The 20,704-nt window shown below is 41.3% G+C and overlaps 1 protein-coding gene across 1 annotated transcript; it reads left to right on the top strand.

Annotated features, from left to right (window-relative positions):
* The first annotated feature begins 52 nt into the window (after nucleotides 1–52).
* On the top strand, nucleotides 53–4,084 carry LOC101531412 (centrin-4-like). Its single transcript, XM_058666681.1, has 5 exons — nucleotides 53–184; nucleotides 1,754–1,900; nucleotides 2,248–2,376; nucleotides 2,969–3,106; nucleotides 3,908–4,084. Exons 1-5 carry the CDS (start codon nucleotides 62–64, stop codon nucleotides 3,995–3,997), a joined length of 627 nt encoding a protein of 208 aa, XP_058522664.1. The 5' UTR covers nucleotides 53–61; the 3' UTR covers nucleotides 3,998–4,084.
* The last annotated feature ends 16,620 nt before the right edge of the window (nucleotides 4,085–20,704 follow it).

Here is a 20,704-nt window from a genome sequence, read left to right on the forward strand (position 1 = left end):
TGGCCGCAAGGTCACCTCTTCTTTCCATTGGGTAACGTGGATGTCAATCAGTAGTACCGCGATGGGCGGGGCTGCAGGAGGGACTGGGAGAGCGGCCTTAGCAACGTCTCGCTTGTCTGGAAGGCTGCGGCTGCGCAGTGCACAGGCGGGTGAGGGTCTGGCCAAGGGTGCAGCTGGGCGCATGGTGAGTGCGAAGCTCTAACCTTCTGCTGGGGTTGGAGCTGGGACTGCGTCGGAAGTTCCTCCACAGCGAGAAGGGGATTTTTCTCCATGAAATCCTTATTTGATAGCGTTCCACAATGCTCAGGTGTTAATTGGTACCCTCACGTGCCAACCAATGCGAGTGCCTTTTCTGTGACCCAAGGCACAGAGGGGTGACTCTCCAGTTTATACTTTGCCTCTCTCAACCACGGCAATGCCAACAGTCCAGAGTAGATTCAGAAACCTCTTTAGCCAGAGAGGAACTGAATAGAGAGAATAAAATGCTTCAAAACTGATGAAGGCTCGGGAGCGGATTAGTCGCAGCCTCCGGGAATCTTCAGCTGTGGAATACTGACAACATGGCCAGGGTGCCCCTACTTTGCCCTGCTGGGGCGGTCAGGATTGGTGGGGGTGGGGGCTGCACCACCCCAGCGGCAGTTGCAGCCCAGGGGTTGTGACTCCACAGCGGCCGTGACTAACTCTTCATGCAGGTAGAGTTGGCAGCTTAGAGCCACAGGGCAGCAGAAGAGCCCAGCTGCTGCCTCCCCCAAGCTGGAGACAAGATTCCGGAATAAGGCGACGTTAGCAGCCAGAGAGTAACTGTGAATTTGCTGGCTTGAAAAGAAACAAATAATGTGAATCTGACTTCCACCTTCCAAACAGCAGCGGGGATATACCTGTAATTAGGCCAACATTCTTTTTAAAAATTAATGTATTTGAAAGGCAGAGTTATAGGAGATAAAGAAGAGAAAGATCTCTCTGCTGGTTCATTCCCCAAATGGCTGCAGGGGGCAGGAGCCTAGAATTCCATTCACGTCCCCCATATGGGGGCAGGAAACTAAGTACTCAGGCCATCTTCCACGGCCTGCATAGGCATATCACCAGGGACCTGGCAGGGAGTAGAACCACCAGGACTCAAATCCGTGCCATATGAGATGGCAGCATGGTGGGCAGAGGTTTAATCCACTGTATTGCCAATGCCAGCAGCCCAACTTTCTTATCCTAGCCCCTGGAGTGGTTTTTCCCTTGGGAAAATGTCGTTTTCTCTTTTTGGCCTGTGTAATTTAGCACAACATATTAGAAGACAGTGGGAAAGTATATCATGTTCTAATCAAGCATATGGCCAAAATAAACCTATTTTATTATGATACAGTTTTGTTATAAAAGTAAATATTCCTTACATGGCTGTTTTTCAGATACACCACGTAAGACTTCCTGTATTCATTTGTAATACTCCTCACTGCTCTGCCATTTCTTTTTTTGGACTCTTCACCCTCTCAAACAAGCATCAGTTTTAAGCAAAAGTCTAAGTGATGAAAACAAAACAAAACAAAGAAACCAGGCTTCCCACCAAGATAATAATAATACTCAAAAGCACAGAATCCATAACATAAGGCTGGGCAGACTGTCCAGGTTTATTAAACAGTTGGAATAACATACTTGAATACATTTATCATCAGTTTTTTTTTTTTATCAGTTCATTATGACTTACTCTGATTCTTCTAACTTTGTCCTAGTTGTATAGTTCACCTGTATTGTATGTATGTTACAGGCATCCAGCTGTGGCACAAGTTCAGACTTACGGAATCAAAGAGCAGAAAAAATTGAACTGAATGAAATTCAAAAGCAAGAGATTAAAGAGGTCTTTGATCTATTCGATGTCAATGAGTCTGGCACCATGGATCTGAAACAACTGAAGGTCTAAAACGATTTCCAATTCTAAACTTTGTAAGAAAGTCATTTATGACAATCATTAAAACTTTAATACTAGTCTCCTGAAAGCTTGATATAAAGGCTCATTAGTCATACATTTGCCTTGAATTAACAAAATAGTATGCTGCTATGAATTGCAGTTGTGTTTTACAAATGAGTAGGGCACAGTTGAGGGTGTCACGGTGCCACACCATGTGGTACCCTCAGACAGGATCCCAGGCCTGCTGACCAGATGTCCCGGGTATGTGCTCAGTCTATGGTCACAAATAGCTATGCTGTTAATTACTAAGTAGATATAAAGCCTTATTAAAATTTATTTCCCTCCTATTTCAGGTTGCAATGCAGGCCTTAGGATTTGAACCAACAAAAGAAGAAATTAAAGAAATGATAGCTGAGGTCGACAAAGGAGGACTTGGCACCATTACTTTTGAAGACTTTTTTGCTTTTATGAGTGTAAAAATGGTATTGTTGATTTTCAAAGAAATACAGCAGTAGATTTCTATATTTTGGGCTAGAACAATCAGATTTCATTGAAGAAGAATTGAAACTGTCTTTATAGATGAGTGAAATTTAAATAGACAGGAATCCAAGGTTAATGATGCTTATTGAAGCCTGGTGTGGAGGAAGGGTTTTTGTCGGGAAGAGTGGAGGTTATGTGGCGGGATCCAGAGAATGGAGCCTGAATTTTGAAGCCTTGCGATCCACTAATGCATATTGACTACCCGTTTTTGCCAGGTACCACTCTAAGGTTCACGAGTAGGACAACCTTTCTGTTCTCTTGGAGCTTGTGTTTTTAGTGACAGAGATAAATTCACAAGAGATTCATTCTCTTAAGCACCCTGTGCTTCTGCATCAGTAAACCCTGAATTTATCTGGCTTGAAGGATGAGTGTGACTGCACTGCTATAACTGCTAGCAGTCTCAATAATGATAGTAATAATAATAATAATAACAGCAGCCACAACTCTGTTACTCTTGACTTCAATGACATTACACATCCAGCTTGATAGCATAAATAAGTGAAAGCCCAATGACAATTGTTCTTTGATTTAAAGAGCAAAAAGGATGAAAAGGAAGAAATATTAAAAGCTTTCAAGTTATTTGATGATGATGATACTGGGTGCATAACACTCAACAATATCAAGAGAGTTGCCAAGGAACTAGGAGAAAACTTAACAGATAATGAACTTCAGGTAAATCTGGTTTATTCCTATAATTTGCATACTATACGTTTAAAAAAAAGATTTATTTTTATTCAAAGTCATATATATATATATATATATATATATATATATATATATATATGGAGAGAGAGAGAGAGAGAGAGAGAGAGAGGAGAGACGAGAGACAAAGAGAAATATCTTCTCTCTGATGATTCACTCCCCATGTGCCTGCAACGGCCAGAGCTGCGCTGAACAAAGCCAGGAACCTGGAACTTCATCTGGGTCTCCCATGAAGCTGCAGGAATCCAAGACTTTGAGCCATCCTCAGTTGCTTTCCCAGGCCGCAAGCAGGGAGCTGGATGGGAAGCAGGGCCGCTGGGATTATAACAGGCACCCATAAGGGATCCTGACGCATGCAAGGCGAGAACTTTAGCCACTAGGCTATCATGCCAGGCCCTGCATACTATACTTCTAATGTTAACTGTATTTATAATATATAAAATAAACCTTGGTTTTGACTTTGCATTTGAATACTAATTCATATCTTTATTCATTAAAAGTCAAACATCTTTTGAGAGAGAAGCTGAGAAGCATGGTCTCCCAAATCGTTAGTTTTGGCTCCCTGCCCGAATACCTACATTCTAGGTCTTCCATATGGGTGCAAGAACCCAGTAACCTGAGCCATCACCACTGCCTCCCGGGGTTTCTATTGGTGGGAAGCTAGAATCAGGAGCCAGTCACTCTGACATAGGATCTAGGTATTTTAATCACTAAACACATACTCCTCATTAATCTCTAATAGACTTTATGTATTTATGTTTTGTTTTACAGGAAATGCTCGATGAAGCAGACAATGATAGAGATGGAGGAATAAATGAAGAAGAATTTTTGAAAATGATGAAAAAGGCCTCTCTTTATTAATATTGTTGCTCTTTCTGCAGAGTTGTCAACAAATTTGTATTTATTGTATAGCTTAATGGTTTAATGTCTCATGTATTCATTCTCAAGTTTTAGTTTATACGCGTAAATTGATCTCTTGATATCTAGTCCATGTGAGAAGTTGTATATATCCACTAATATGTTATTGAATCTGTAACATCGAGAAACAAAAAATATAAGAGCTTTGAACCATGAATCTAAGAACATTATTCTTATTTTAAAGCTGCAGAATCTAAAAGGCTTAAGAAATTTTAATAGGCTTAATGAAATTACCCTCCGATCCAAATGAAGTTAACAAGTAAACTGTCACTTTGTTACTTTTCTTTGGTGCAACTAAAAATAATGAGCATTGCTTTATAGTCATTTTTCAAATATGTAAAGTGTTAAATAAAATCAATGCAAAATCAATATTATTTTCTAAGATGCTTATTGTTATTGCTATAGTTTTAATGTGTCCTCTCCAAAATTCAGGTTTTGCTAATGTGATGGCATTAAGAAGTAGAATCTTCTTAGTAATTGGTATGTAGGATATGGTAGCTGCTAACTCCTAAATGAGATCAAAGCCTTGTTAATTATTGTTAATATTTATATTTATTCGGCAGCCAGAGAGATATAAATCAGAGAGATTTCCATCCAGGGGCTACTGCTCTGCCACAACTGGTCCTGAGACCTGAAGTCAGTCTAGGTCTCCCACATGGCTGGCAGCTACCCACATTTGGACCATCACCTGCTAACTCCCGGAGTGCACATTGGCAGAAAGCTAGAATTGGAAGTTGAGCAAAGACTTTTTTTGAAACTTAGATATGGAATTTGAATGTCCCGGGTACGGTCCAAACCGACACATAAATGTTCCTCTCAGTGTCTTTTTATTTTTTGGTTTCACATAGTGAATCTCACCCTTCTAACATCGGCTTGCATGGGAGAAAGCACTAATAAGGCCCTCACCTGATCAAATGCTGGTGCCTTAATTCATGACTCTTCAACTTCAAGAACTGTGAGAAATACATTTTTATTGTTTAATAATGACCCAGCCAATGGTACTTTGAAATAGCAGCAAGAATATACTAAGGTATAGATATCAGGAAATCATATTCATTCAGATATTTTGGAAGCTTCCTGCCATATTAGCTTTTATTGTCAGCCAACTTAGGGACAATATGATCCACAGCACTTCGTACCTAGTAAATAACCCAAAATATCAAAATGCTGACTACATGTGATAAAATGATTTTCTTTTAGTGCCCATAGGTATTTAAGCAGCTTTCTTATTTTAACCACCTCTATGACAGCTTCTTAAATTGCCCACACACTGTTGGATTTGATCTTGCTCTGAAAAGAGAAGGAGAAATATTGAGAACTAGATCAGTCTGAATTGTTTGGAGAGAAGATAATGAAGTTAGCGTTTTACTAAAATGCACTAAACCTCATCTGATGATCACCTGACCTTTCCTACCTTTATCATAAAATAATCAGAACATCTTTTCTGTTTTAAGTAAAATTTATAAATCTCAAAAATGTTTTGAGTAAGAAAACATTCTGAAATGCAAGTACCCTATCAATTTTCATCTTCCATCCTAGAATACCATGATTTTAAAAATCCCTTTTTTATCCTCAGAATTAAGCTGCAGTTTGATGGAAGAATAAATACTGTTAGAAGATGAAACATGGTCATTGTGTTGCTACACAGTTTGAACATCTGTGCAAATCATATCACAAAATAATTTTTTAAAGACAAAATCAAAAGGGAAAAACAAATGAGAACATATAAGATGATGGACTTTCTGCATATAAAAATTTACTACAAATCAACAAATTGGTAAATCCAATAGATGGGCAAAAGACGTAAATAGATAATACATAGAGAGGAAAAGATATATTCTAAATAAGAAAAGAGACTCAATTCCTCCCACAATGTTCATATGCAAATGCTGTGCTGGCTTTAGCTGAACACAAACATCTTATGTTGGCAAAACAAACCTAAAACATTTAGCCTTCATTTCTGTTGAGTTAAAAGGAATAAGATGAAGCCATTAAAGTCACATTTTTAAGAATAAATTTCTTCTTTAAAATAGCATAAGTATACATTTTAATTTGAATAGGTTTCTTTTTATTTTGTTTTCGTTTCTAATTTTCATTCATTATTTGGCTATAAATGTGTCTGCTTTAATTTCCAAATAAATGGAGACTTTTCAAGAATTTACTTCATTTTTAGAAAGAGAGAGCCAGAAACATCTTCCATCCTCTGGCTCACTTCTCAAATGTCCGTAACAGCTGGGTTTGGGTTTGGGGCCCAGATCTCAGGAACCTGAGTTGTCACCCTCTGCCTCCCAGGGTGTGCATTCATTCCCAGGAAGCTGGAATTGGGAGCCAGCAGAGCTAGTGCATGAACACAGGGACTCTGCTATGGCATGTCGGTGCCCCCACGCATGTTTCAACTGCTGAGTCAAACTTGTGCTCTTGAAGAATTCATACATGCTGCTTTTAGATAATGACCTCACTGTTATCACAGAATGTGATCCCATACAACAGTTCTTCAAAATTTCTTGAAACATTTTCTGTCCTTCTGAAGCATATCCACTTTTTTTTTTTTCCAGAAAAATCTAAGGGAACCCATGTCACGGTCTAGCAGTTTAAGTTGCCACCTACAATGACAGCATCCCATATGGGCACCAGTTCATGTCCTGGCTGCTCCACTTCTGATCCAGCTCCCTACTAATATTCCTGGGAAAGCAGCAGCAAATGACTTGGGCCCCTGCAGCCCAGGTGGGAGGCCCAGATGGAGTTCCAGGTTTCTGTCTTCAGCCAGGTTCAGCCCTGGCCATTGCTGTTGTTTGGAGATTGAACCAGTATACGGAGGCTCTTTCTCTGTTTCTCTCTTTCTGTAATTGCCTTTCAAACAAACAAAGGTGATATCTCATTCTTTGCTAGTTCTTCAGTCCTGCAACAGCTGGGATTAGGCAGGGCCAAATCTAGGAGCTGGGAACTGTCCGAAAGTTCCCCATGAAGTGGCAGGGACCCAATTAACTGAATCACCACTTGAAACCTTCCAGGGTCTGTGTTAGCAGGAACTCAAAGGCAGGAGCCAGAGCTGGTATCTAACTCAGGTATTCTAATGTGGTATATAGGACGTGAGCATCTTAACAGGTATTTAAGACCAAATGCCTGCCCCACAAGTTCTTTGACATTCCTTCCACTAACAGATGCAATCTTAATGCCCTTTCCTTGAACATGTATGAGATTTACCTAGCTTGTACTCCATAGAATCATGGAGAGGGCGCTGCCTGATATCTGAAGATAGGGTAGCAAAGATGATAAAGTTGCTGGCTGACTGGTTGTCTTTCCAAGCACCCAACCCTGAAACTGAGCCACCATGCTTAGGCGGCTACACAGAATGATCACGTTTAGGTGTTCTGGGCCTAATGTCAAGGATGATTCAGCCAACAGCTTTCATCAGCTACCAGACAGATACATTAGCAAGCATTTAATTAAAAAAAAAAAAATTGTTGAAAGGCAGAGTGACACAGAGAGGGAAGAAGGGAGAGAGAGAGAGAGATCTTCCATTCTATGGTTTGTCATTCAAGTGGCCTCAACAGCCGACACTGGGCCAGGCTGAAGCCAGGAACCAGGAACTCCATGCTGATCCCATGCAAGTGCAGAGGCACAAGCTCTTGTGGCATTCTCTACTGCCTCTCCAGGTGAATTACCAGCTGGCACCTGAAATGGCAATTCTCATATGGGATGCTGGGATAGCAAGCAGCAGCTTCCCCTGTGTGCCATTTTAGCCCCTAGTAATCCAGCTTTAGACGGTTCTGGCAACCATGCCTTGAGCCCCCCTAGTTGATCCTAGCTAGGGTAGAGAAAAACTGCCCTAAATTGAGTCCTTCCTAAATTAAAGATCCTGGAGCAAAACAAATGTTGTGATGTCTAAGACCAGTATAATACATTTTGGGATGATTAGTTAAGCACCAGTAGAATACAACATACATCCTCAAATTATTACAGTTCATCTTCATCACTTCTTATTAAAAAATTTATTTCATTTATTTGAAAAGCAGAGTTATGGAGAGAAAGGGATACTAGAGAGAGATAGAGAATGAATGAATGAACAAATATCAGTGTATCAGTCTTCCATCTGCTGGCTCACTCCCCAAATGGCCACAATAGCTAGGGCTGGGCCAGACCAAAACCTATAACCAGGAGCTTCTTCCAGGTTTCCCATGTGAGTGCAGGGGCCCAAAGTTGTAGGCCATCCTCTGTTGCCTTTCCGGGCACCTGAGCACGGAGCTGAATTGGAAATTGAGCAGCTGGGATTTGAACCAGGGTTCATATGGGACGCCTACACTGCAGGTGGTGGACTAATCCACTCTGCCACAATTCCAGACCTCTTCCCCCACCTCCCCACCCACTCTTTCCTGACTTAACCCCTTTCTTACTACTTTTAACAATTCCCTAACATGGAAGATTTTAGTAAGTTTTTCTCCACCTGTTTCTCATCTTTTGCACTGCTGTCTGTATTTTACTTCTACATTTATTTACATACCAACAAAACCCATACTTTGTTGTGATTCTAAAGCATTCGGTATTCAATTAGCTCCTGACATAGTTATCCCTGCTGGTGTTCTGCACTGCTTTTGGCAGGTCTGTGGTCCCACACAGGGTAATTTTCTTCAGTCTGAAAAACTCTTTTACATTTGTTGTGGTAAAGATCTGCCACTGATAAATGTGCTTAGCTTTTGTTTGTCTGACAAGACCTTCATCTTTGCCTTTTCTGAATCATATTTTTCCTGGGTATAGAATTCTAGTTGAAAAGATAGGAAGATTTTTACTTCTTTGATCATTTGATGTCATTCCATTATGCTCTGATTCCCATGCTGCTTTGGGGGTCATGGGTGGTGTTTCCCACCCCACCCCCACCACAAACACTTTTAAGCTTTTTTTTAATTTGTCTTGGTTATTAGCAACCTGACTATGATGTACTTAGGTGTGGTTTTCTTTGTGCTTTTTTCCTCCATGTGGCTCACTAAGTGTCTTGATTTTGTGGTTTGATGTCTTTAAGCAACTTTGCAGCATTTTTAGGCAGGCACGTCTTCAAGTGTTGTTTTTGAATTATCACATCCTCTCTGTTTCTAAGACTCTACAAACATGTTCTCTATGTGTCTCCTATCCTTTGTATTTTCCTTTTCCAGAAAAAGTTTTACTGGTTTTAAAGACAGAGAAAGACAGAAATATGTTTCATCCACTGGTTCGCTTCCCAAATGCCTGCAACAGCTCTGCTGAACGAGATGGAAGCCAGGAGCCTGGAACTCAATCTGTCTACTCAGTCAAGGGGTGGCAGGAGCACTTCCCCTTCAGGTGTGCGGTAGCAGAAAGCAGCGACGAGAGGTGGGGACTGGACCTGAACGCAGCCGTGGAGTTAAGAGATCCCGGAGTCCCACGAGGTGCTCCTAACTGCTGGGCCAAACGCCTGCTTCCCCTTTTCTGCATTTGCTCATTTTCTCTGTGCTTTCGTGCTAGACTTAGTTCACTGTCTTGTTTTGCTGAAATTACTATTATTTCCCCTGCTTTGTTGAACACAATGATTATATTCAAGTCACTCTTATTAATTCAATATTTTAGCTATCTCTAAGTCTACTCTTCTCATCCTCTCAAAGTTGTAATTTTAAATTATTTGATCCTTTCAATCAGAGTGTAGATAAAAAATGAATGAGTCTATCAATTCTGTTGTCTTCCTCCAAAGAAAGTTTGGAGGAAGTTTCAGCAAACTGATGAGATGGGAGTACAGGAGAATCACTTTGCTTCTCTGGTGTGATGATTTCCATCATTATCAAGGCTTTTGTAGTTCAGATTTGCTCTTACTCCCAGGACACATGAATTCTGAAACCCCACCATGTATTTTCTGCCATCACCTCACCCCCACCCACTTCATCATGTCTGGTCTTGAACTCCAGTTTCTACATTTGCAGCATAGCATCTGTGCAGTCAAACATTTCGCTAAACTTATTCTCTTAGATCTTGTTTTCCGTTGTATTTTTTTGTGTGTGAGATCTTACCATTAGCTGGTGACGTCAAAGGGGAATGAAATTAGTTAACTTTTTCATGTCAGCTCACCTTGATTCCTTTGCTCTCTGAGTGTCAAGTTCTAGACACTAGGGCCATGCCAAGTTCTGAGCAAAATCAGATTTCTGTGTGCTGAAGTTTTGTTTTGTGAGCTGGAATGGCGTGGTGCATCATGCTTACCTCCTGGGCATCTTCTCTGTCAACGACCAGAGCCGTCGTCCTCATCCTGCCCACACTGGGTGCCTCTGCATCCCTTCATGTTGCTGTTCTGTATGTTGGAAGATTAGTTCATCATGACTGGATCCAAAAATGTCAACATTCTTTGAGGAAAAGAAATCTGACTGACGGCAGTGGATTGGCATGGGTACAGATTGCTGCCGAGAGCCCAACTGGGAGCCACTGCGATCATTGAAAGAAGGAATGGTGAAGACCTGACCAAAGAGCATTTGGGTTTGGATTCAGATGTTGAATCCAAATAATTCCGATGTTGAATTCAAATAATTCACCCATGGTTTTTTTTTCTCCTCACTCTGATGCAGCAGTAATATAAGTAGAGGTTGCTGGGTGTTGGTCGTGTGCTTGCATGGTTTCACTATTCCAACAACTTCCTTGTGTATGCCTTGTGCCTGCTGAATGCAGTTACAGTTCTGGGTTTACAGCTGAGAAAGCCGAGCACACTCAGATGATTCACTCACCACACGTCCAGGACATGGGTCTTCTGGTCTTTGGAGGCAGACCTGCTGGCTGCAGCCTCCAGGATCCTCTTTTATCACTACACTCCGCCGTCTCGTCAAGGACTAGAACAGAAGTTAAATTGCCCTGAGTGAGAGGGGCCCAGACCCCGCATTCGCAGGAGACAACAAGTCATCTGTTGTTCCTTGAAAAAGTGAATGAAGTCATAGTTGAATAAAGTGATAAATTTGGAAAAAAATGAAACAAGAAAACTATAAAACTTGTTACATATTCATTTTAAAATATCTACTTATTTGTTTGAAACTGTTACTGTTGGGAGAGAGAGAGAGAGAGAGAACCACAGAGAGAGAGAGAGAGAGAGGAGACAGAGAGAGATATTCCATCCCTGGTTCACTTTCCAAATAGGCCCTGTGTTGGACCAAAGCCTGGAATTCCATGTGAGTCTCCCACCTTGGGGGCAGGGCACAGACACTGGGGCCACAGACTTCACTCTTTGTCAGTTCAGCAGTTGAGAGCTGTCATGTGGCCCAGGGTAGGCAGGCAAGACAAACAGATGCTTGGGACAAAGGAGACTAAGGCGCCATTGTGGTAAAGTTGTCACTCCATGTTTTATAGATGACCATTCTGTCTCAAATGTCTTGGTTCTGGTTTATTTTAACTTACGTTCTTTCTAAATCAAATTTAAAATTCTTGTTGGGGCCCGGCGGCGTGGCCTAGCGGCTAAAGTCCTTGCCTTGAAGGCCCCGGGATCCCATATGGGCGCCGGTTCTAATCCCGGCAGCTCCACTTCCCATCCAGCTCCCTGCTTGTGGCCTGGGAAAGCAGTCGAGGACGGCCCAATGCATTGGGACACTGCACCCGCGTGGGAGACCCGGAAGAGGTTCCTGGTTCCCGGCATCGGATCGGCGCGCATCGGTCCGTTGCGGCTCACTTGGGGAGTGAATCATCGGAGGGAAGATCTTCCTCTCTGTATGTCTGGCTGTAATAAAAAATGAATAAATCTTTTAAAAAAAATAAATAAAATAAAATTCTTGTTGAACAAACTAAGGAGGGAGTAGAATTCCCAAAGAAACAAGCTGGAACCTTTTCCTTAGTAATGACTTCCATTGCTCCACCTTACCCACTCACTAGAATCTGGGAGTTGATCAAATCACCAGTTTGAAATGTGGAGCTTTTACCACTAGAGGGCGTTGAAGTCTTGGCTCTGGCTGGTGAATGACGTGTAGTTTGATTTACGCTTGTTGCAAGTTTGCTATACATTCGGATGTGTTTAAAAGACCAAAGTTAAAGGTATAATTTATCTAGTACAATTGGAGAAAAAATACAAACCCGTGTATTATTCCTTAATCCACTTCTTTGGTAACCATTTGCTTAATGAAAAATGAAGTTAATACCAACTCCGATGCTCTGAAAAGCAGCCATTATATTACCAGGGAAAAATACATTGTTTGACAATTAAAAAACATTAAAAAACATTTTCCCCTTGAATTCAACTTTGAGGATGGGTGTTATTTTTCTCTATGTGAACTGGAAAATCAAATGTGTTATGTAAAAGTAACACCGTTCTTAGTGATGGTTAAATCTAAGAGCGGAAAGTGTGATTGGGACAGATGCTGGCTTTTGCTTTGCTATACAGCATCTGAGTGACATCACTAAGCACTAGTAGAGACAATAATAAATAAAACACAACACAAAGTCAGAAAGGAAGTGACTTTTGTTACAATGTATACTTATGCATCTCTTGGGTTTATCTTGGGGTGGTCACTTCTGAGCTTTGAGAAAATGCTCCAAATGGAATTTATCTGATTTGGTGTAACCCCAAACATACAGTTTACTTGACAATGGAGTACCTTTTTCTTCCCACGTAACAAAAGAGTTAGTAACAGCTCAATAGAACTTAATTTGACACATATAACTAGTTCTTTTGTGCAAGTCAGTTTTTCCCAAATTGAGTTCCGTATGTCAAAGAAACAGTTACAGTAAGAACACATTATATTCTAGGACATGGTTCTTTTCATTGATTCTAAACTAAAGAAAGAATATATAGATATTCTATATTGCATCATGTCCTTTTTTCTGTTAGAAATAACATATATTTCTCTCAGAAACATGTGCTGTCTAATCAAATGTCAAGCCATATACAAATAAAAGATGTCAAAATGTAGAAAGGCAAGCAGTGACTCCGAGACATCACCTGCTGAATACCTCGGAGCTACTCTGAGGAGCATTTCAAAGCAAACCTCCGGAAGCCTCCTGTGCTCACTGCTAAGCCGAAAGAAAAGCCTCTCTTCTGGCCCAAGGCCTGGAGTCAGCCTTCGCATCAGCCCAGGGAGGGAAGGCAAGGAGGAAGCCAACCAGAGAACACAGAACAAATTACAGGAGGAGCGTCTCAAGATAGGAATGCCAGTGTGTTCTGAACAATCAGACAAGCAGGAAGAGACTGGCCAATTTTTTTTTCCAGATAGAGTTCAGAGCTCTGATCTGAGGATGAAAGTAATAGATGAGAATAGTGTGGGAGATACTAGCAAATCAACAAAACCTGAACAATGAAAACAGCACCCCATTTGTACACAAACAGAAAACATTTTCTTATTCATGCTGACAAATATGTAGTGATTGTGTGTGTGTGAGTGTTTGTGAGAGAGCAGGAAGTGGGGGGGGGGGAGAAAGAGAGAGAGAGAGAGAGATTCCCAAATGGTTGCAACAGCCAGGGTGGGGCCAGGCCAAAGCTAGTAGCCAAGAACTCCAGGTGTGTCTCCCCCCTGGGTGGCAGGGGCCCAAGCACTTGAAGGATTAGGTGTCCTGTTGCTTTCCAGAAGAGGAGGGGCTGTGTTCCAAGCTCCACTGTGATGTGAGAGGCAGGCACCTCAAGCAGCAGCCTGATCTACTCTGCCCACTTCACATGTTCTATGGTAGCATGACAGAGCTGCCTTTCACAGCTTGATGTTTCTGAAATCGACTTACATTGATGTCGACTGAAGAGTCCATTCACTGCAACTGCTGGGTAGAGTTCTGTTACTTGATTGGCAGTTAATTTAACACCATCTGATGCCCCCCTCTAGTTCGCTTCACAAACCAGCCTCCTACTGAACGTCTGTTCAACATCAGGGCTAACATCACGCCTTGGCTAACATGATCCTTCTCATGCCAATAAACGCAGGTTCTACCTTCCAGCGACAGTACTAATATGTGAATTAGGGATCTAATTAGGAAAAGAGATCTTTAAAAAAATGTCTCGATTATGTAGACAGTCTGTGAACCAAAAGGGATTTTTCTTTTTTTCAGGGTGAGCTGCTAAATTCTATTTTCCTTCCTATATGTGTCACCATTTTCCTGGAAACTCTTACTTATTAGGTAAGACTTAGGAGTTTCTCTGACAGCTCAATCACGGATCCCACAGCCAGGCCAGAAAGCAGAGAGCATTTGCTGCTCTCGTTTCCAAGGTAACCATCTAAAGCGCCAAATATAGGATCATTGATTCACTGAAGGACCCAGCAAAAGAAGAAACTGAGTGGTGAGGAAAGCCCCTTTTACTCAGAAATTTTTCTTTAGGAGGTCAAGACCTTTAAAAAAATTAATGGAAAAGTACCAAAGAATACCTCTACGTATTTTTCTTAAAAAAAAAAAACAAAAAAAAAAAACAAATGCTGCGCTGTTCTGAACTAGGGATTTTACATTTGTGTCATCAGTCCATTCCCTGTTGCTGCCCCCTGCTCCTTTCTCATTTCCACGTCTGTCCGTCTGTCCATCCTTTGCTATTTCCGCAGTGACGTGAATGAAGCCTGGGCTACCAAGTTACCAAGTATGAAAAATGTTTAACAATTCTTGTGCATGTTTGTGTGTGTGTGTGTGTGTGTGGAGTCTCTTAGCAATGAACCAATACGCATTGTCCCAGTAATACAACGTTCCTCTGTTCACTGGTGAGGACAAGTTTCCTGCATAAAAGTCAACCCAGGGAAATCCCATCTCTGCAGTCTTATCTTAATGAATGAATCTCAAAGACTGAATTTTTAGAGCACTTCTTGTCAAGTACAATTGTAAGCTATCTTAGAAACTTAAGTGAGGTTGTTTTTACTTAATTTTTAAATTATCTACTATCAAGGATCCTGAAAAATTCACCCCTTAAAATGTCTCTCCCTGCTATCTCTTTAGGGGAGGAAGGTGCGGTGAGGATGCGGCACTGTTTACATGCATAAAATGCCATTAAAACCTTAGGTTTAAGGTTGTTGCAGCTTTCTAAAGAAAATAGAAAAAATGTTGAGCATTTCTATATGTGCATGGATAGATTTCAGATTTTTTCTTTTGTACCAAAATAAGCTTTTAATTCTGTTTCCCAGGAGCTTTTTGAAATATTTTCATATGTATCAGGCTGTTGATGGCCACACATTCATTAATACTATCCTAAAAGCTATATTATAGAAACATATGTACATAAAACAGCAAATAAGCATCCCTTATATAGTTAGCAATTAAATTGTGACACTATTTTTATCAAGCTTACTCTTAGGACCTATTTTACAAAGACACTGAGTTATTGTTGGAATCTGTGTCATTCATCAACTGCTTTATCAGATTCAGAGTGACCCAGACAATCATGTAACTATCCAATGACAGTAAAAACCCTTATTTGTATTATTGCCACAAAATTGTCTTTAATCTTTGTTTTTAGCTCCCATTTATTTTTCCTTGGTGCTCATTTGCAGATTTATGTCCTTCAATTTACAACAAGTCTTTTAACAACACAAAGTGGGGATAAGTATCTCACTCAGCAGTCAAGGTGCCAGTTAGAATGTCCACATTCCACGTCTGAATATGCAGATGCAGGCCCTGGCTTTGGCTCCGAGCACTTCCTGCTCACGCACATCGGGGTGGCAGTGGGGCTGCCTCAAGTGAACTGGGTTCCTTTCTCCCATATGGGCGGTTTGGATTGAGTTCCTGTCCCTGATTGAGGCCCTGGACCAACCATTTGGGGAAGTGAGCCAGTGAATAGGAGCTCTCTTTCTTCCTCTCTGTCTGCCTTTTGAAAATAAAAAATCAAATAAAAAATATGTAAATTCTGTCACTTTAAGTCTGGAAGAGATTTTCCTATACAAATTAGGCAGAGGCATAAATTTGGCAAAATTATTCCTCAAAGTTATCTTCTAAGCAATTATGCATTTACTCATTTGAAAGAGTGAGAGAGCGAGAGAGTGAGAAAGAGAGAGAGAAAGTGGGAAAGACTTCTATCTGCTGGTTTCCTCCCTAGCAGCAACAGCGGAGTAGGCAAGGGCTGAAGCCAGGCGATGGGAAAGCAATCCAAGTCTCCCGCACAAATCACAAGGCCTCCAGTACTTGAGCCATCACTGCTGACACGCACACACCCATGAAACTGACTGTGATTTCTTGGTGGTGTTTTGCTTCCTTGGGCATGTGCTTCTTTGTTCATGGCTTTCCCCAAAGCAAAGGGTACGTCTTGTTAATTTTGTTGATGGTAATAAGAAAGTTTTAGTCTAAAATAGAAATATTTACTAATTGACAGCTTCTCTGTTATTGCTTTATGCCTTCTTAGAGAAATTATTATCAGTATTACTTTTTATTGACAAATCACAATTTTATATAACATAGGGTAGAATACCAACTTTGGATATCTGTATACAACTGGCATGACTAAATCAAGATAATTAATGTATCTCTCACCTTGCTTATGTATCATTTATTGTCTCAGTGACAATTTACACTTTCATCACATTATAGCTAAAACATTACAAGAGGCTTTGCTATGATTTAGAAACTATCACTGTGTTATAGTTTTGCAATGATTTCTAAATGAAACCATGCATGTCATGTGAAAGTAGAATAGTGGTAGGGCTACCATGTCCTCCCCAGCCGAAAAACTTAGGGTGATAGACATCTTGGATGAGCATATGCTGATGTCCAGGAACCACACAGGAGCTTAGCTGGAACTTTGCACTGGCCTTTCTCTAATGTGTCCTGACAATTGTTGGCTTTCTGATTGCAAGCTCAGAGTGGCTGAAGGAGATCTCACACACATCTACAAAGTGGGATGAGCCACTGCCCGTGACACCAGCATCCCATGTGAGTACCAGTTCAAGTTTAGCTGCTGCACTTCCCATCCAGCTCCCTGCTAATGTGCCAGAGAGAGCAGCAGAGGATAATCCAAGTCTGTGGGACCCTGCTCACGTGAGAGACCTGGAGAGAGTGTCTGATTCCTGACTTGGCTCAGCCCTGATGATTGCAGCCATTTGCAGAGTGAACCCGAGGAAGGAAGATCTCTCCCTTGCTCCCCAACTTCTCTCCTTCTCTATCTATCATTGTAACTGCCTATCAAGTAGATAAACATACATTTTAAAAAAGAAAACAAAAAAAGATGTGCTTGATTTGTTTTAAAGAGAATTTTTTTACTCATAATTTTGGGGGGTGGTGATGGCAGACATATTTAGCCTTTGAGCAGATGTAGGCAGGATCAACATCTGCCAGCACTTTCTTGCCCCTACTTTTCTTAGAGCATTCACATTTTTCCATAGCAGAGCAGGCACACTTCCTTCACAAAGGAGAAGTTGGCCTCCTACCTCACCAGAGCCTGCTATCTTAACCCACCATAAAGTAGAGCCAGAACCTGTGGCCTGGCTAGGGGTGGGGCTTCCGTTAGCCTTGTGTGGGTGGGTGTAAGCTCAGAGGTGCTCAACAGTCTGTAGTATTCCTGAGAGAGTTTTTGAAGTGTTTTTGGTTAAGTCATCAGAATTGATTTGTAGGAGGGCCTCATTTAAACTGTAAAGCCCCTCCTTGCTCAAGTTCCCTATTATCTGAAGATGAGGGCTCACAGTGATGTTAACAATATTTGAACTGAGTGTAGGATATGATACACCGATTGAAACCACCTAGTAAATATCATCTATTTTAAAGGAAGACTGGAAAAATATTAAGGAGTTAAACCATTTCTTAATCTTTTTTTTTTAAATATTTATTTATTTTTATTGCAAAGTCAGATATACAGAGAGGAGGAGAGACAGAGAGGAAGATTTTCTGTCTGATGATTCACTCCCCAAGTGACCACAATGGCCAGTGTTGCACCAATCTGAAGCCAGGAGCCAGGAAATTTCTCCAGGTCTCCTACACGGGTACAGGGTCCTAAGGCTTTGGCCCATACTCGACTGCTTTCCCAGACCACAGGCAGCGAGCTGGATGGGAAGTGGAGCTACCGGGATTAGAACTAGCATCCATATGGGATCCTGGGTGTGCAAGGTGAGGACTTTAGCCAGTAGGCCACTGCGCTGGGCCCTGTTAATCTTTTCTAGTTAAAAGTCATCTAGAATTGTAAGTGACTACTGTGTTGGCTGTACAACTTGTAGGAAAACTAATTAAACAATAATTTATGTGGCATTTTTAAGGCTACTAAAATGCAAAGTATAGAGAAAGAAATAGCTTTCTAAAGAAAAGTCTAGGAGGCTAGCATTGGGGTGCAGTGGGTTTAGCTTCTGTTATCAATGCTGGCATCCCATAGCGAAATACCAATTCTGGTCCTGCTGCTCTCCTTATGATGTAGCTCCCAACTAACGCACCTGAGAAAGCAGTGGAAGGTGGCAATGCTTGGATCCCTGCAGCATGCAACTATTGGCTCCTACCTTTGGCCTGGTTCAGCTCTGGCTGTTACTGACATTTGGAGAGTGAGTCAGCAGATGAGAGATCTCCCTGTCCTTGTCTTGGTCTCTCTAGCTCTCTCTTGTTCTGCCTTTCAAATAAAAAATGATATATTCTTTAAAAAGAAGAAAAACGTACGTACAAGAAGGAAGATCACTTGTCTATACTAAATAGTTTGGTTTTTAAAAATATAAGACAAAGCTAATAAAATGTTAACTTGATGAAAGAATGATAGTTAAAATAGGGATGTTTTTGAAGAATATTAGAATTTCTTATAAAGGTGATATTAGGAGTTTATAGCAAAACAAATTAGTGGCTGTCAAATTTAGGGCCAGGAAAATGTTGATTCTTTGAATTTGGAAGAATAAGTTAATGTATTTTTTGAAAAAGATTGTTGTATTTATGTAAGAGGCAGAATTACTGAAAGAGAGAGACAGTAGAGAGACTTCCACCCCTAATGGTAGCAATAGACTATGATTGGCCAGGCTAAACTGCATTGGGGTCTCCCACATGGATGGCAGGGACCCAAGCACTTGAGCCATCCTTTGCTGCTTCTCCAGGCACATCAGCAAGGAGCTAATGTGCTAACTGCACCAAACAGTGCACATAGGGTCAATGCCTACAACTGCTCAACTGGAGCTGGTTGAAACCAGGAGCCCAGAACTCAATCAGAGTCTCCCAAGTGGATGGTAAGAACTCAAATACTTTATCTGCTGCCTCCCAGGATATGCCTTAGCAGGAAGCTGGAATCAGCACAGGCAGGACTTGAATCCACACACTCTGATATGGGATGCAGGTGTCTTAAATACTATACCAAATGCCAGCCTCACATTAATATAATGTAATCTAATCTTGAAAGAACAGGAATACACAGATAGTCTCTGCTACCTCTCTTAATTTCTCTAAAATCAACTCTTCTAATAAAACATGCTCATGACTCTTCTGTGAAAGAAACTTTGAATCTTTAGATTCATCCAGAAGTTAAGCCATTCTGAAATGGACTCATATTGAAGGTGTGACAGAAGATTGAATTCAAGATTAGCAGTTTCCCTCAGTAGGAACAAACAAAGAATGTCTGCAAAGGAATGGTGAATAGAGGAGAGTGGGTCTTGGCAATTCCAAACACCAGTGACCATTTGTGCCTCCAGCATTCTAACCACTGCTGCACCCAGGATCACTAGCTTGCTCTAGTTAAGTTCTATCTCTAGTTAAGTAGCACTGTGGCACAGTAGGTTAAAATGCTGCTTGCAATTCTGACATCCCTCATTGAAGCACCTATTCAAATCCTGGCTGCTCTGTTTCTGATCTATGTCCTTACTAATGCACCTGGGGAAACAGCATAGGATGGTTCAAATACTGGGGCAGTTGCCAACTATGTGGGAGACCAGGATTGAATTCCTGGCTCTTGGCTTTAGTCTAGCTCAGCTCCAGCCACAGCTGTTGTGGGCCAATTGGGAGAGTGAACCAGTGAATGCACAACTTTCTCTTCCTTTCTGTCCCTCTGCCTTTCAAATAATTGGTAAAATTCTACCACATCTGTTCACTGTACTAGAGCAATTACTGTAGAAGGTAGCTAGTTAGCTTCTGATACATTATAAACCTTGAATGTTGAATGGTTCATGTGTCTGTGAACTGATGGAGGATGCTCATCTGGCAGTACTGTGTTCAGTTTTGTTTCTGGCTAGGTGTGGACTCAGGTTTGCCTCCCATGTATTCATTCAGGACCCGATGGACAGCTGAGGCAATGCTGGGATACATGATAGGCAACAAGGTGAGAGGCATCTTAGGGTCTAGGCGCAACCTGGTGCATTGTCATTTCCACTTCATCCTATTGTCAAAAGCAAGATCCATGGTTGAATTCAAAGTGTGGGGAAATATGCTCCATTATTGGGAAGAATTTCAAGGTCTATAACAAGGAGCATGCACACTGGAAGGGGCTGACTTGATGGGTGAATTCCTGGATGGTTTGGAATTGAAACTGGTGATGCAATCTGCCACTGGGACCACTGGTACAGTGAATTTAGATTAGATCTACTCCTTCAAGATTCAGGTGTCTATGTCAATATGTGGGGATTAAAAGTCAGGGAAAATGAAAAAGGGTAGCTTTTGAGTGACATGTCTTGTGAAGACACAATGCCTATGTTTGCCACTTAAAAGATTTAAGCCTCCCCCAGGCCCCCAATCTGAGAGGATTTTTCATTGTTCCTGCAGAAGTTTCTGGAGCCCCTCTTTCTCCATTTCAGACTTGTGACAAATGGAGTTAATCAGGAACATTCTCCAAAACTTGGGTAGATGGGAGAT

Source organism: Ochotona princeps, chromosome 7, assembly GCF_030435755.1.
Source record: "Ochotona princeps isolate mOchPri1 chromosome 7, mOchPri1.hap1, whole genome shotgun sequence".
NCBI classification, from domain to species: domain Eukaryota; kingdom Metazoa; phylum Chordata; class Mammalia; order Lagomorpha; family Ochotonidae; genus Ochotona; species Ochotona princeps.